The following is a 12,675-nucleotide window of genomic DNA, read 5'->3' on the forward strand; positions in this document are numbered from 1 at the left end:
TTCACATACACACACACACCATGCGTGCTTGCACACACACACACACACATACACACACACACACGCACATACATGCACGCAGACACACATGCATACATACATACAAAGACACACATGCACACATACATACATACAGACACATATACAAGCACACACAGACAACACATATGTGCACATAGATACACAAACACATACACACACATATGTATACACATACACTCTGAAAGCAACTCTTTATCTTGACCCAGGGTTTGGAGATTATGTATTCTCATCTATATAATAGCTGCCAATTGAACTTCCACTTTTGTTCCTTGGGCTCTAGCATAAATATTCAAATGTTCAAGTTCTACTTGTAAACACTTTCAGGAACAAGAAATGTATATTATTTCTATAAAATTATAAACATAGGAAGCACTGCAATTAATTTTAAAAGAATAAAATATTTTAACTTTATAACTTTTTGAATTTAACATATGGATATGCAACTTTGTGTGCAGGAAATGAGAATTCTTTTGGATTTGACATTACTTCTAAAGTACACAACATGATTTTGATCACAAAAGCCAACTGTAATATAAACTCTTGAAAACACTTGATTTTAACACACTGAGATTTTAAGGCAGATGCATTCAAGATTCCATATAGCTTAATATTTCAAAAGAGATGAACCAGAACTATCATTTAACGTCATAGTTTCAGCACCAAATCACCTCCCCCTTTATGTGGAGTTAACATCTGACAACATTCTACTTGGAAAAGAGACTACTATTTTTCTCTTCAAAATCCTAATAGCAACTAATACGCATTACACCTTAACATACCTAAAAACTGTTGATGATGTTGACTTTGGGCAATTACAGTTTGCTCAACAGATGTGCCTGTCTGTTGGCCACTTCCTGTGAAACCATCTGCAACCCCATCCACTTTCTGCATAGGCTTGTACCTAAAAATATTAGACGGGAAACAAACAAACAAACAAACCAAATTATTCCTTGCTTTATTACACTACCCAATCTTTTAAGGCGTTCGGTTTTAATCTAGTTCTGCTAATTTCCAGATACTTGTTGAATGTTTCTTCTTGATACACTCATGAAGTTCTGTGTAGACATTTTTTTCCAATTGTGAAATGAAAAAGGGGAGGGCAATCAGAAATAAATTCATTTGTGAAAGTCCAGAAATTGATGTAAGAATGAAATAATTGTGAGATATTTCTTTGACAGCAGAGGCAAAGATGCTTGTGTAGTTGTAGTACATATTGTGAACGTAACTTATAGTGGCCATTGGCTCCAGGTAAAACATATAAATACATTGGAACTTCATTCTAAACCAAGATCAAAGAGTTTGCAAAGAAATGTCAATGGAGGCTTTCAGTTAATAGACTTAAAATAAGATCCACCTAAAACCTTATACTGCTTTTCACATTTCCTAAAGTCTCGTATGCATCTCAACACATTCATCTCCCTTGATTCTTATCAACAGCTGCACATACAAAGGCCAGAAGCTTCAGTATGCAACAAAACAAGAAGTCATCTATAAACCTAGTTTACCTAATTAGATGTTAGAGGACTTAGGGTAGGGTTTAGCTCTCAGTGTTGGGACACTTGACTAGCAAGCACAAGGCCCTGGGTTCCCCCTAAGACCAGGGAAAAATCATCATATGCATAAAAAGTAATCAAAGTCAGAAAACTTTTAGGTTCTACTTCCAAACTTTATGTACATTCTTTGCTAATAAAATAGACAAAATGTGCTACAAATGAGGCCAAACATTACATCAGTATCCTACCAGCACTATACCATCACCACACCATCCTTACAATCATCAGCACCACCATCATTACCATTACTACCAGCACCACCAGTAGCACCATTGCCACCATCACAGGCATTACACCATCAGCACCAGCATCAGCACCACCATCAGCAGCATCACTACTACCACCAGTATAAGCACCACCAGCAAAAATATCACCATACACCATAAAACATGCCATCCTTACCATCAGCACTACTAGCATCACTACCATCACCAACATCAGCACTCCCACACCACCACAAGCATCACCACCATCACCAACATCAGTACTCCCACACCACCACAGGCATCACTACCATAAGCACTCCCACACCACCACAAGCATTAGCATGAGCCTCCAGGAGCCTCTGCAAATCTCCCCAGACAAACAAGCACAGACTATATATGCAGTAGGTATGTATTTTTTTCTTTTAATCAGAATGTACTTTTCTTCATTCCCCATATTAAACACACACACACACACACACACACACACACACACACACACACACACACACAAAACCTATGACTAACCTAGTTAATCTGCATATATGTAACATTGTGGGTATGTAGTTTGGTGTTCTTGTGAGAGTCCTAATAGTGTGAGTCACATCTGTCTCCGAGTCTTTTGCCTATCTGTGAGACCCTTTTCCTCTTCCTGGATGGCCTCAGCCAGCTTTGATGTGAATATGTGTCTGGTCTTGTTGTAGCTATTTCAAACCATCTTCTTCTTGTTCTACATAGCACTGGGTCTTACTGACATGAATAGGAAGAGTAGATGAAACTTAACCTGAAAAGAAACAATCGCTATTACTCTTAGATTGCACATTTTCCAAGGATACATGCCATATACAGCAGTCTACCTTCACAAAGGGTTCAGCAAATCTTACATTTAAAAGCAAAATTATTTGCTCCCTTGGAAAGACAGAGCTTGCCAATATCATAGGCAGTGGATGACTCTAAAAGAAAGGGGTATTACATTTTAAAATATGTAATCAAACCACAATGAATTACAATTAACACTTGACTGTGTAATAATAATACCATTGAGTTAGAAGGACTAATTAGGTGTACAATATTATGTGGGAGATATAAAACACATGAAAAGAAGCTTATGGGAGAAAAAGAGTTATACAAAAACATTCTAAAAATACTTTTGAGTCAATACTTAGAAAAAAAAAGAGAAAATCCAGAAAATATAGAACTAGGAAATGAACATTTTCATTATAATTACAACAGTAACAACAGCAGTGGGTTGAAAGACAGGTAACAATGTCTTTTGTGTACTTATCTTTGATAGCAATACAAACTGTACAAGCTAGAAATTTTTGAGCCTTAGGTTGAAAGGTTTGAGGACAAATTCTGGGAGGGGTTTGTGTCAGTAATGAATGGAAGATGGCTCATGGCCAAGAGGGCTAGTGTGAGCAAGGACACATGAAAGAGCTCCTCTGAAGTACTAACTTTTGCTCTCTATGCTGTGTGTAAGGCAATAACCACACTGTCACATATTCATTGTATTACAGTTTAGCATTTAGTCAGTCCTTGGAAGATATCTTCAAAGTTGAAAATTTTTGGATTCAGGAAGTCCAGATGTTCATTCTCTTGATTCTAAGGGAATATAGGATCAATTAATTTAGCTGTCTGGATTTCCCCAAAGCAGGAGCACCAAGACAGTCACACTCAACAGAGCCTAAACAAAGACTTATGATTGCTTATTCTTACTTGAAGAGATGGCTAAAGAGGATATATACTGGTCATTCTAAAGCTTTATCAATATCTAGGATATTATCCACAAGAGCCTAGCCTTACTCAACATCTAGTAAACAATGTCTTTGAGAGTGGGGCTTAGAGTTGGTTTTACCCTTCTAAAAGATTTCCTGAGTAGCTTGCATGGGCCTAGTCCACAGAACTTCTTATCACAAAACGGACACCTTGAATCCCATGTTGTAGAAATATACCCAACATCAGACAGCATACATTCCCCTAAAACCACATAAATTTTATTTTTTCCTATAATATAAATTTTAAATGAACAGATAAGATCACACTATCAATTGTTGTAACATAATTAGATCAATTAATCAGATATTAATTGAGTACTACATGTGATATGTGCAGGCTGTTTTAGCCAGGCAAAGGATAAACATTAATATTTTTAAGTATTTAAATATTTTATTGGTCTAACATAATAATTCTACATTATTTTAATTCTGGTGAAATTTTTTATTATTAAGAGATGAATGTTTGAATTTTTTGCCTCTCCTTACTCTTCATTAAATAGTCATAAAAAATACTACACTGTAAAAGGTAGGAGAAACTGAAAACACACTACCACCAAACCTGTGTATCAAATCCTGTGAAAATAATGGACTCTTCAGTATTGAGAACTATACCCTCCATGTACTTCCATTTACTTCCCAAATTATCTCTAGGTTAAGTTTTCCTGTCACGGGCCCTTAGAGCTGTTGAGTTATGCATGTTCATAGGAGAGACCTGAATTTTATTAAAGGAGGCATAAGCTCTTGGTTTCAAAATTAGCAAGGAGCAAATGATCATTTTAACAGCTTGCAACTCCATGGGAAATCAGAGTGAACACTGTTAATGATTAAGAAATGAAAGACACTCTGATGTCTTAATAACTGAGTGTACATTTGAAACCTGTCACTAACAAGAAAATCTGGAAGACTGTTAGGAATCTCTCACCATGAGGTTAGCTGTAGCTGTTATTTAGAACTTGAACAGCTGTGTTCTCCTGTAGAAACAGTATTCTGTCAATAATCTCACAAGCAGACACTGCAGAAGTCCAGTGGAAGGCAAAAAGCATTACATAGTCACCATTACTGGAAAGAGTCTTCAACACACCAAACAAAACATCTGGAAGATTTCTTTCAAAGCAGCTGGAAAATGCCCAAGTGAAAGGCAAGACAACTATATAGGCAGGTAGTATTTGTACTTATGATTCATGAAAGTACAAAACTAATTTGCATAAACAAATAAAAATGCTCACTTATTAATAACAAGAGGCTAGAATTTTCTACTTTACTGGTGTCTTGTAATTCTCTTTAGCGCCCTAAATTGATATTGGAAATGAGCCAAGTGACATAACACAGATGAATCAGAAGAAAATAGTACCCTGAGAAGGTCCATTACTTATGAATAGTAAGTGAGTCTGCGATATCATATTAAATATCAAAGTGACTCATAATATCAACCTTGCTGACTAAGGGTAGAATTTCATTTGTATTCTTCTTAGTAACTCAGAATATTTGGCTATTTACTAGTTTACATTTGCAGTGATGCAAGAAAATTAAACAAAGTTCACATGTGGCTGTTGTCTCAACTGCGAGTGACTGATGTGGACCGCTCATTCTTTAGCGAATGTGCTCAGGAGGTGCTGAGGAGGTAATGCTGAAAGAGGCAAGTCTGAATTCCTGAATTTCCTTACTGAGCCCCCTTAGCACCAGCAGCTTACATACTTAAGAAGCCTAGAATAGTGATGATATTCTGGCAAACATAATTTGAGTGTATGTAGCTCATCTATTGTTTACAGCTGGCTCTGTTACAGAGATTCTAAAATATACCTTCCACTTCTTTATTTAGATAATCACAATCCTGTTCCACCTGATGTCAACAAAAAGTAAAAGCCCCTAAGACTGTCTAGGAAAAAATAAATTGTTGCGATTCTTGTCTAAAGCACAATTAAACAGGGCTTTTTTGTAAGTAAATTACAATATAGTTTCCAAATGAGCCCTATCATATAAAATGAGACTGAAGAGGAGTATAAAGTCCAGCGACCACTTAGAAGAGTACTAGATGGTGACTATGACAATTCATTAGACGTTGTGTACATTCCTTGAGTTCAATTAATGATTGAGGAGTGGTTCTTTATGATCCCCTTGACTTCAGTGGATCATGACATCATGAGCTACTACTGCAGTGTACTAATGATAACTACTTCAGCAGTCACCGTCAGGTTTCCTCAGTGTTGTCTCAGACCAAATCGAACACTTAACAGAGCAGTTGCTCACTTAAGACTTAGTACCTGCCTCAAGGGAATGACCCAGTCCTCCAAGTTTAGCTTTGTAATAATCCCAGAGAATTTGTGGCCCAGGGAAAGTATGATGAACTATTAACATTGGTTAAAGCTGGGAACTACTAGCTCTGAAGAACAAACAAGCCACATCTACTACACCTCCGGGTGCCTTCTCCTTCAAAATGCTTATAACAGCATGGTACCATAAAGAAGAATAACACTTCAATGCTTCCAGCTTAAAATATTTTACTTTTTCCACTTGAACTATAAAATGATAGTTTTTAGATGTTTCCATTTTTAGATGAAGAAACTGAGGCTCGGTGTGATGTCATCTACAATGAAATCTGTATTCTCCACTTTTAAGTGCAGAGTTGTTTCACCTGTCCACAGCTCCTGACATTAAGAAAGCTCTAATTGCAAACGTCCTTGGATGTCCTTCCTAACATCTGAAGTATATGGAGTCTTCCTGTCCCCCTTCCTACAACAGCTCTTATCTTTCCTCCAGCACCACAAAGGCTGTCTTTCCAACTCCTCTTCCTAGCAAGGGAGCATGTGAAAGCAAAGATGACACATTTCCCTCTTGATTAACACATCCTCACTACAATGTGATTTTGCCCTGTATTTCATGTGCATTTTTGGAAAAAGTCCCACTAGGTAGTTGATGCTGTGCTCAAGCTTGGAGAAATTCTCTTGCCTCGGTCTTCCATGTGAGAGGGAAAGGGAAAGAGATGATGAGGGACAGGGAGGAAGAAAAAGAAGGGAGCCATGATCCTCCACACTCTGCTATGAAGTTTTTTGGTAAGTGCCTGGTTTAAGTTACCTGTGTCTTCAAGGACAGAATTCATACAAGTATAAAGATAAGAGGGTGGATTCTTGTCAAGGTTGCTAAAATGGCGAGTCATCTATCCTATGTAGACATTGTTTTCGTGTAAACTGATTTATTTCTTTCTACCCTTGTTCATTTTATGCTCTCTTTTACACATGATGTTATTATTTTGTAAGCAACTGACAACTACATGAAATTGTTCAGAAATGATAAATTTTAACTGAGAGTGGACACTGGGATCACTCATGGTCAGGCACATTGTCAAAAACATGCAGTTTCTCTCTACCAATTCAGAAACAAGGATATGAAAGAATAGCTAACATATATGTGCCAACAAGTTCTATGGATTTCTTTAAGTGCTAAAAATTATCCCTCTCCTTTTGCTCCTTGATAGCCTAGTTTATATGCTGTGTAAATTAGGATAAGAATTTAGTACATGAGTAAATTTCCTTAAAAACTGGAGTCCACTTCATTCAAATGCAAAGTTCTCTTTCAACAGAAGCTAGTTCAGCCATTTCCTCCTTTGTACTGTCCACAGCTAACACTACTTTTGGAGGAATTTATAGCATTTTGGTACCCTGACTCTAATTAGCAGAGAAACAGGAATAAGGGCTGCTAGAAGTGCCTTAGCTCATTTGCTCGTCACTGAAGGTCCACAGACCATGGCATCCATCGAGTAAGTCCCAAGGAAACATGACCCTGACTACTTATAATTTTCTTTTGTCAATAGCTATACCCCACCATTGCCTTTGAATCAAGGAGGCTCTAATCTGCTCCTTTATTTTAGGTAAATGGTTTGAAGACTGATTCATCTCTCAAGTATGGGAAACTATGGACTTCTCAACCATACCTCCTTTTCATTTATCTCTTGGTGCTCAGCTACACTCCATATGGCTACGCTCTGATTGGCTATGCTCCGTATGGCAGCTTTGAAGAACATCTGATTTGCACAGACATGGAAATTATCCCTATTATCCTATCAAGTTTTCAAACTAGATATATAAAACTGAATGCCCAAACTTAAATTATCAAAACAATGAACACACATACTTGACCTTTAATTATAACTGGTACTATAGGTACAGTCATAAATCATGAGATATTTAATCCGAATATACTGAATTGTTTAATACTACTGTTATTAAATATTTTAAATCTTCCACACACCATTTATAGTTTAACAAGAGTATATTTTCTTTGTGAATTTTAATTCATTAGAATAATTTGAATCTTGAAATTATCCAGATATTAAAAAGCTATCAGGGGTTGGGGAGTAGAAGTGTACACCTTTAATCCCAGCACTCAGGAAACAGAGACAAGCAGATTCCTTGGAGTTTGAGGCCACCGTGGTCTACAGAGAGAGTTCCACGACAGCCAGGACTACAGAGAACAATCCTGACTCACATCAGCAAAGAAAAAAAATTCAGATAAATGATAAAAATGACTATTTTCCCATCATTTCAACAAACTCCTAATTTGACCCTTATGTCTAAATTCAAGGATGGAGACAGTGTGCAGTATGTATGATCCTTCAGCAAGCTGAAGCCCTTTGGGTATAGCAGTGCAGAGCCCGAGGACTCAGCACAAACACTGCTGTTATTCTCTAGGTGTCACTGCAAGAGCAAGCCCCTTGTCAGGCACAGTGGTGCACACCTTTAATCCCAGCACTCAGGAGTCAGAAGCAGGTGGATCTCTGTTTGAGGCCAGCCTCATCTGCATAAATGTTACAGGCCTGCTGAGACTATATAGTGAGACCCAAATAAATTTAAAAAAAAAAAAAAAAAAAAAAACGCCAGGAGAGAAAACAAAATCTACTACATCCAGTCCATCTTCAGTATTCTACTGTTCTTCACTGAGGAGAAGGCAGACTACTCAAGACACTGATACTGGCAGACTTTACTACTATAATAAGAATTTTATATCTCCATAAACATGTTCATATTGTGTCTTTTTCTTACAGCAATTATTACCACCAGCAGATTATATATATAATACATATACATAAAAGATTTTCATGACTCCTTAACCTTGATAGCTCTGGAGTCTGTTTAGTGGGAGGTAATTCAGAAAAAAGAAAGAGAACAAAACAAAAATAAAAACAACCTGTACTTACCCAGTTCAGGTTTTTAAAAAGTTTCTTTTCCATTTATTTATTTATTTATTTATTTATTTATTTACTTACTTACTTACTTACTTACTTACTTACTTACACTCCAGATTCTATTCCCCCTGCCCCTGTCCACCCTGACTGTTCCACATCCCATACTTCCTCCCTGGTGCTCCCTCTTCTCCACAAGGATGTCCCCACTACCCACCCCCAACCCAACCAGAATTCTAGACTTGGTGGGGCCTCCAGTGAGATGCTTTTTATAAAGACTGTCTTTGGAAAATTTACATTCACGAAAGCTTACTAGATTTCCTCTTGAAAAATCACAAGAAGAAACTGGCTTTACTTGTCTTAGGCACAATTTATCAAGCTTCTGTTAATTACATTTGAATATGTTATTTCTAAATCAAGCTTTTCTTGATTTCACCATCATCTACTTTGTTTTGCTGCTAAGTTGGGGGGCAGAGAGCACATCAGAAAGTAAGTGCTATAAATTCTGTTCTTAATAAGTAGAAAAATAACCAAAACCTTAAGATCATAGTAGTTTACTATAAAAAATAAACTATTGCCATCATATAAGGTACTAATACATGTTTTATTGTGTTTTCTTCAGTATTTTAAAATTCATTTTTCTACCTATAGATTAAAAAATAATAATAACTAGTGATGAAAAACAAAATTGAGAATCTGTGCATTTGTTTTTGTTTTTTAAAATAAGGTGGCCAGCCTTGAACTGCAATGCTGAGCTAGGACACACTGGGAATTCTGACTCTGCTGAAGCTACTTTGTTAACAAAGAGTCCTTGCCTCCAGTTTTTTCCCCATTAGTTATGTCTTATCCCAAATCAAAAATTTCTTTCTAGAAAAATCAAAATTCCATTCTTTTGCTTAAAAGCTTTAGATAGCTTTAAAGCTATTTCTACACACAAAAACCCTCAAACTTAATTACCTGCAAGTAACACTAAATCCCTTAATGTATGCTCAAACTGCTGTAGATATTGCCTCTTTCACTCTCTACTTAAGCATCTTTGCAACTCTACTTCTGCAAAACAACTTAACCAAACCATGGGCCACTGCCAGCCTCACCCTTTACCTCCATGTGCTCATGGGAACATTTCCCTTCTACCTCGAGACTCCCTTCTTTTTCTCACTCTTAGTCCCTTCCCAAGCATCACTTTCTCAATTATGTTTCCTAATTCTCTCTCTCCCAGGGTTTGTACAATTACTCAGTATTCTACAGTTCTTTGACTAACACTGGACTTTGGCACAGGACATTGCATTACTTTATTCCCCTCATTCCTCACACACTTTATATTTTCAAAAGTAGAGACTATGTCTTACCCTTGAGTTTAGGACCCAGCACATAGTATGCCTTTAATCAGTGTCTCTTGACCAGAGGAAAGCCTATTATGTGATGTTGTCTTTCTATGACTTAGAACCCATGCTGCATACTACACTAGTGTGGATGAGGAGATCTTGCCTACACACATAACCACTTTAGAATAATGAAGAAGCCAGGGAAACCATTCCTTTTTGCTAGTACTTCTATCACTTCAGTAGGAAAGGACAGTTATAACTACAGAGCATATGTAAGCTATACTGGTAAAAAGGGCGAGTTCACAAAATGTTTCTTTACTGTAAATTGTGACACGAGTCCTAAGTGACTGGAAGGCTCTTCACAACAGTGCAGTGGGCTGTGTATTCCACTTAAGCTTCCTGAAAACCATGGCTGCTAATGCTTTGATTGTCAAGGATTATGAGCACAGATCAGACAGAGTTGGTTCTTTTCAATCCCATGATTTATAATTCTAGCACCCATCCATCCATCCATCCATCCATCCATCCATCCATCCATCCATCCATCTTCCCATTCGTCTTCTGATTCATTCATCCACCCATGCATCCATCCATCCATGAATGTAAGATCTCTTAAAGCTCTAAGGTCTATGTTGGTGAAGACGTGATTCCAAGGATTGTAAGAAATCCCAAAGATCCTACAAGAACTCAGACTTGGTGAGAAAGAATTAGCTGGCGTGGGCAAAGTGGCTCACAAGGTAAAGCTGCATCCCTGATGACCTGCACTGGATGGAACCCATGTGGAAAAAGAGAACCAAATCCTGAAAATTATTCTCTGACCTCCACACACCCACCTTCACAAATATATCTCACCCCCCTTCACACACACACACACACACACACACACACACACACACAGAGAGAGAGAGAGATACATTTGCATATGCAATAAATAAAACTTAAAATTATTTGAAGGATGTAAGAATAGCATGTCTCATGGATACTAAAATTAAATTTCTCCAAAGGTGCTATCTGCCTAGATGTACTTCTTGATCTTTGTGTGACATTTCCCTGTATGAACGGTAGTTTGGGGCATTTAACTCTATGCGGACCCAAAACACTGAAGACTAAGTTATTTTTTAAAAATTGAGAGAGGGATCACTGGAATTCTAAATGATATTCTAACACAATTCACAGCAAAAGCATGTCAATGGTAGCACCCCTTCCTGTGCGCTTGTCCGTTCTCTTTGCTCAGAGATAAGAAGACCTATGGAGTTAATATGTATGTAGCTTTGACACAACAACGCAGATTGTACCTTTGCTTCTGTTGCATGGGCTGCTGCCTCATAGCCATGTACTGCATATCTTCTTGTAGACGGTTAAGAGGAGAATCTGGCTTCACACGAATCCCATAGTAATGGTATTTGGAGTTTCCTCTTCACAAAAGAACAATAAATATGGAAACATGAAAAGTCAGTAAAACTAATATTAGCCATTAACTTCACGCAGAAAAAAATGGGTGAAAATATTATACCAACATTTCACATTTATAATTTATCTTTTCTGGATGCTGTTATATTTCTATAGTGATATTCCAAAGATGAAAATAAGATTCCTAAATAACCACCCCACAACCTCATGGTGCACAGCTCCTTCCGCCCTTACTTATGTATCCACACAAGGCCTATATGCCCCACTCACGTCATTTATTTTCTAATACATATTTCAAGTTTAGCTGAGAAGGTAATTTAGAAGGTTGGGCCAATACACAGCACAAATCACTGTACATTAGACAGCAAATTGCAATAAACTCAGAGGGGAAAAAAACCCAACTTCATTCTGTAGTTTTGGGTTCTTTTTGTGTTTACTTTAGAAACAGTGATATAATATTATTGTTATATTATATGATGGTTTATTTTTAGTATTTTGAAACAGACAAAAGAAGAAGGTACTTAATATATGTATTTTAAAAAACATTTTATTAGTCTCTGCTTTTATTGATTCATATCTGTTGTTTACTAATTAGATACCGCATAAAAGATGGGGATATGTTCCTGTAAAAATGGTGAGGTCATCCTGGAATAAAAATTTTGCAAATTCTTCAGAAATAAAAAATACCATGCTTGATATTAGAAATGGTATTTTTTATTCTGAATGAAACTTGCAAGTTCTTACAAAATAACATTTTAAATATGTAAGTTCTTGCAGAGAGACCATTTTATAACAAGTCTATATATAGCAATATGTCTGTGAGCAATCTTCCAATTTTTCTTTCATTTACAAAGAGAAATGCAAGTGGTGTGTGGATTAAATATTTTTAATGAAAATAGATAATTTTACTTCTAAAACTAAAAACACACATTAGATTAGCCATATATCTGAAGAGACATTAAGGTAATCAAACCCCTGTAATTTCATGAAAATAAAAATGAAAACTTAATATCTTCCACTTGAGAAATTAGCTATGTTTATAGAACCCACTGAAATTTGAGCAAAAGCCTACAATACAACCTACCCAAACCACACCCTGTAGTATTCCAGACAAAGTAGAAGCTATTTGGAGTAAAGGTAGGGTAGAAAGCAGGAGCCATTAGTCATGGGGAAAACACACATAAATTGATG

At 36.8% G+C, this 12,675-nt stretch overlaps 1 protein-coding gene across 15 annotated transcripts in view; it reads right to left on the reverse strand.

Moving 5' to 3' along the window:
* The window catches only part of Rfx3 (regulatory factor X, 3 (influences HLA class II expression)), a 252,949-nt gene that overhangs the window by 52,943 nt on the left and 187,331 nt on the right, over positions 1-12,675 (reverse strand). For all 15 annotated transcript variants that reach the window (XR_003952761.1, XR_003952760.1, XR_877668.3 and 12 more), the window contains 2 exons: positions 11,370-11,489; positions 822-943 (listed from right to left, as the gene is read on the reverse strand). Coding sequence is in view for 12 of the 15 variants with exons in the window: in NM_011265.3 (NP_035395.2) it covers positions 822-943; positions 11,370-11,489 (242 nt within the window). In the remaining 3 variants the exon portion in view is untranslated. The remainder of the gene's footprint in view (positions 1-821; positions 944-11,369; positions 11,490-12,675) is intronic.

This window comes from Mus musculus, chromosome 19 (assembly GCF_000001635.26).
Source record: "Mus musculus strain C57BL/6J chromosome 19, GRCm38.p6 C57BL/6J".
NCBI classification, from domain to species: Eukaryota; Metazoa; Chordata; class Mammalia; order Rodentia; family Muridae; genus Mus; species Mus musculus.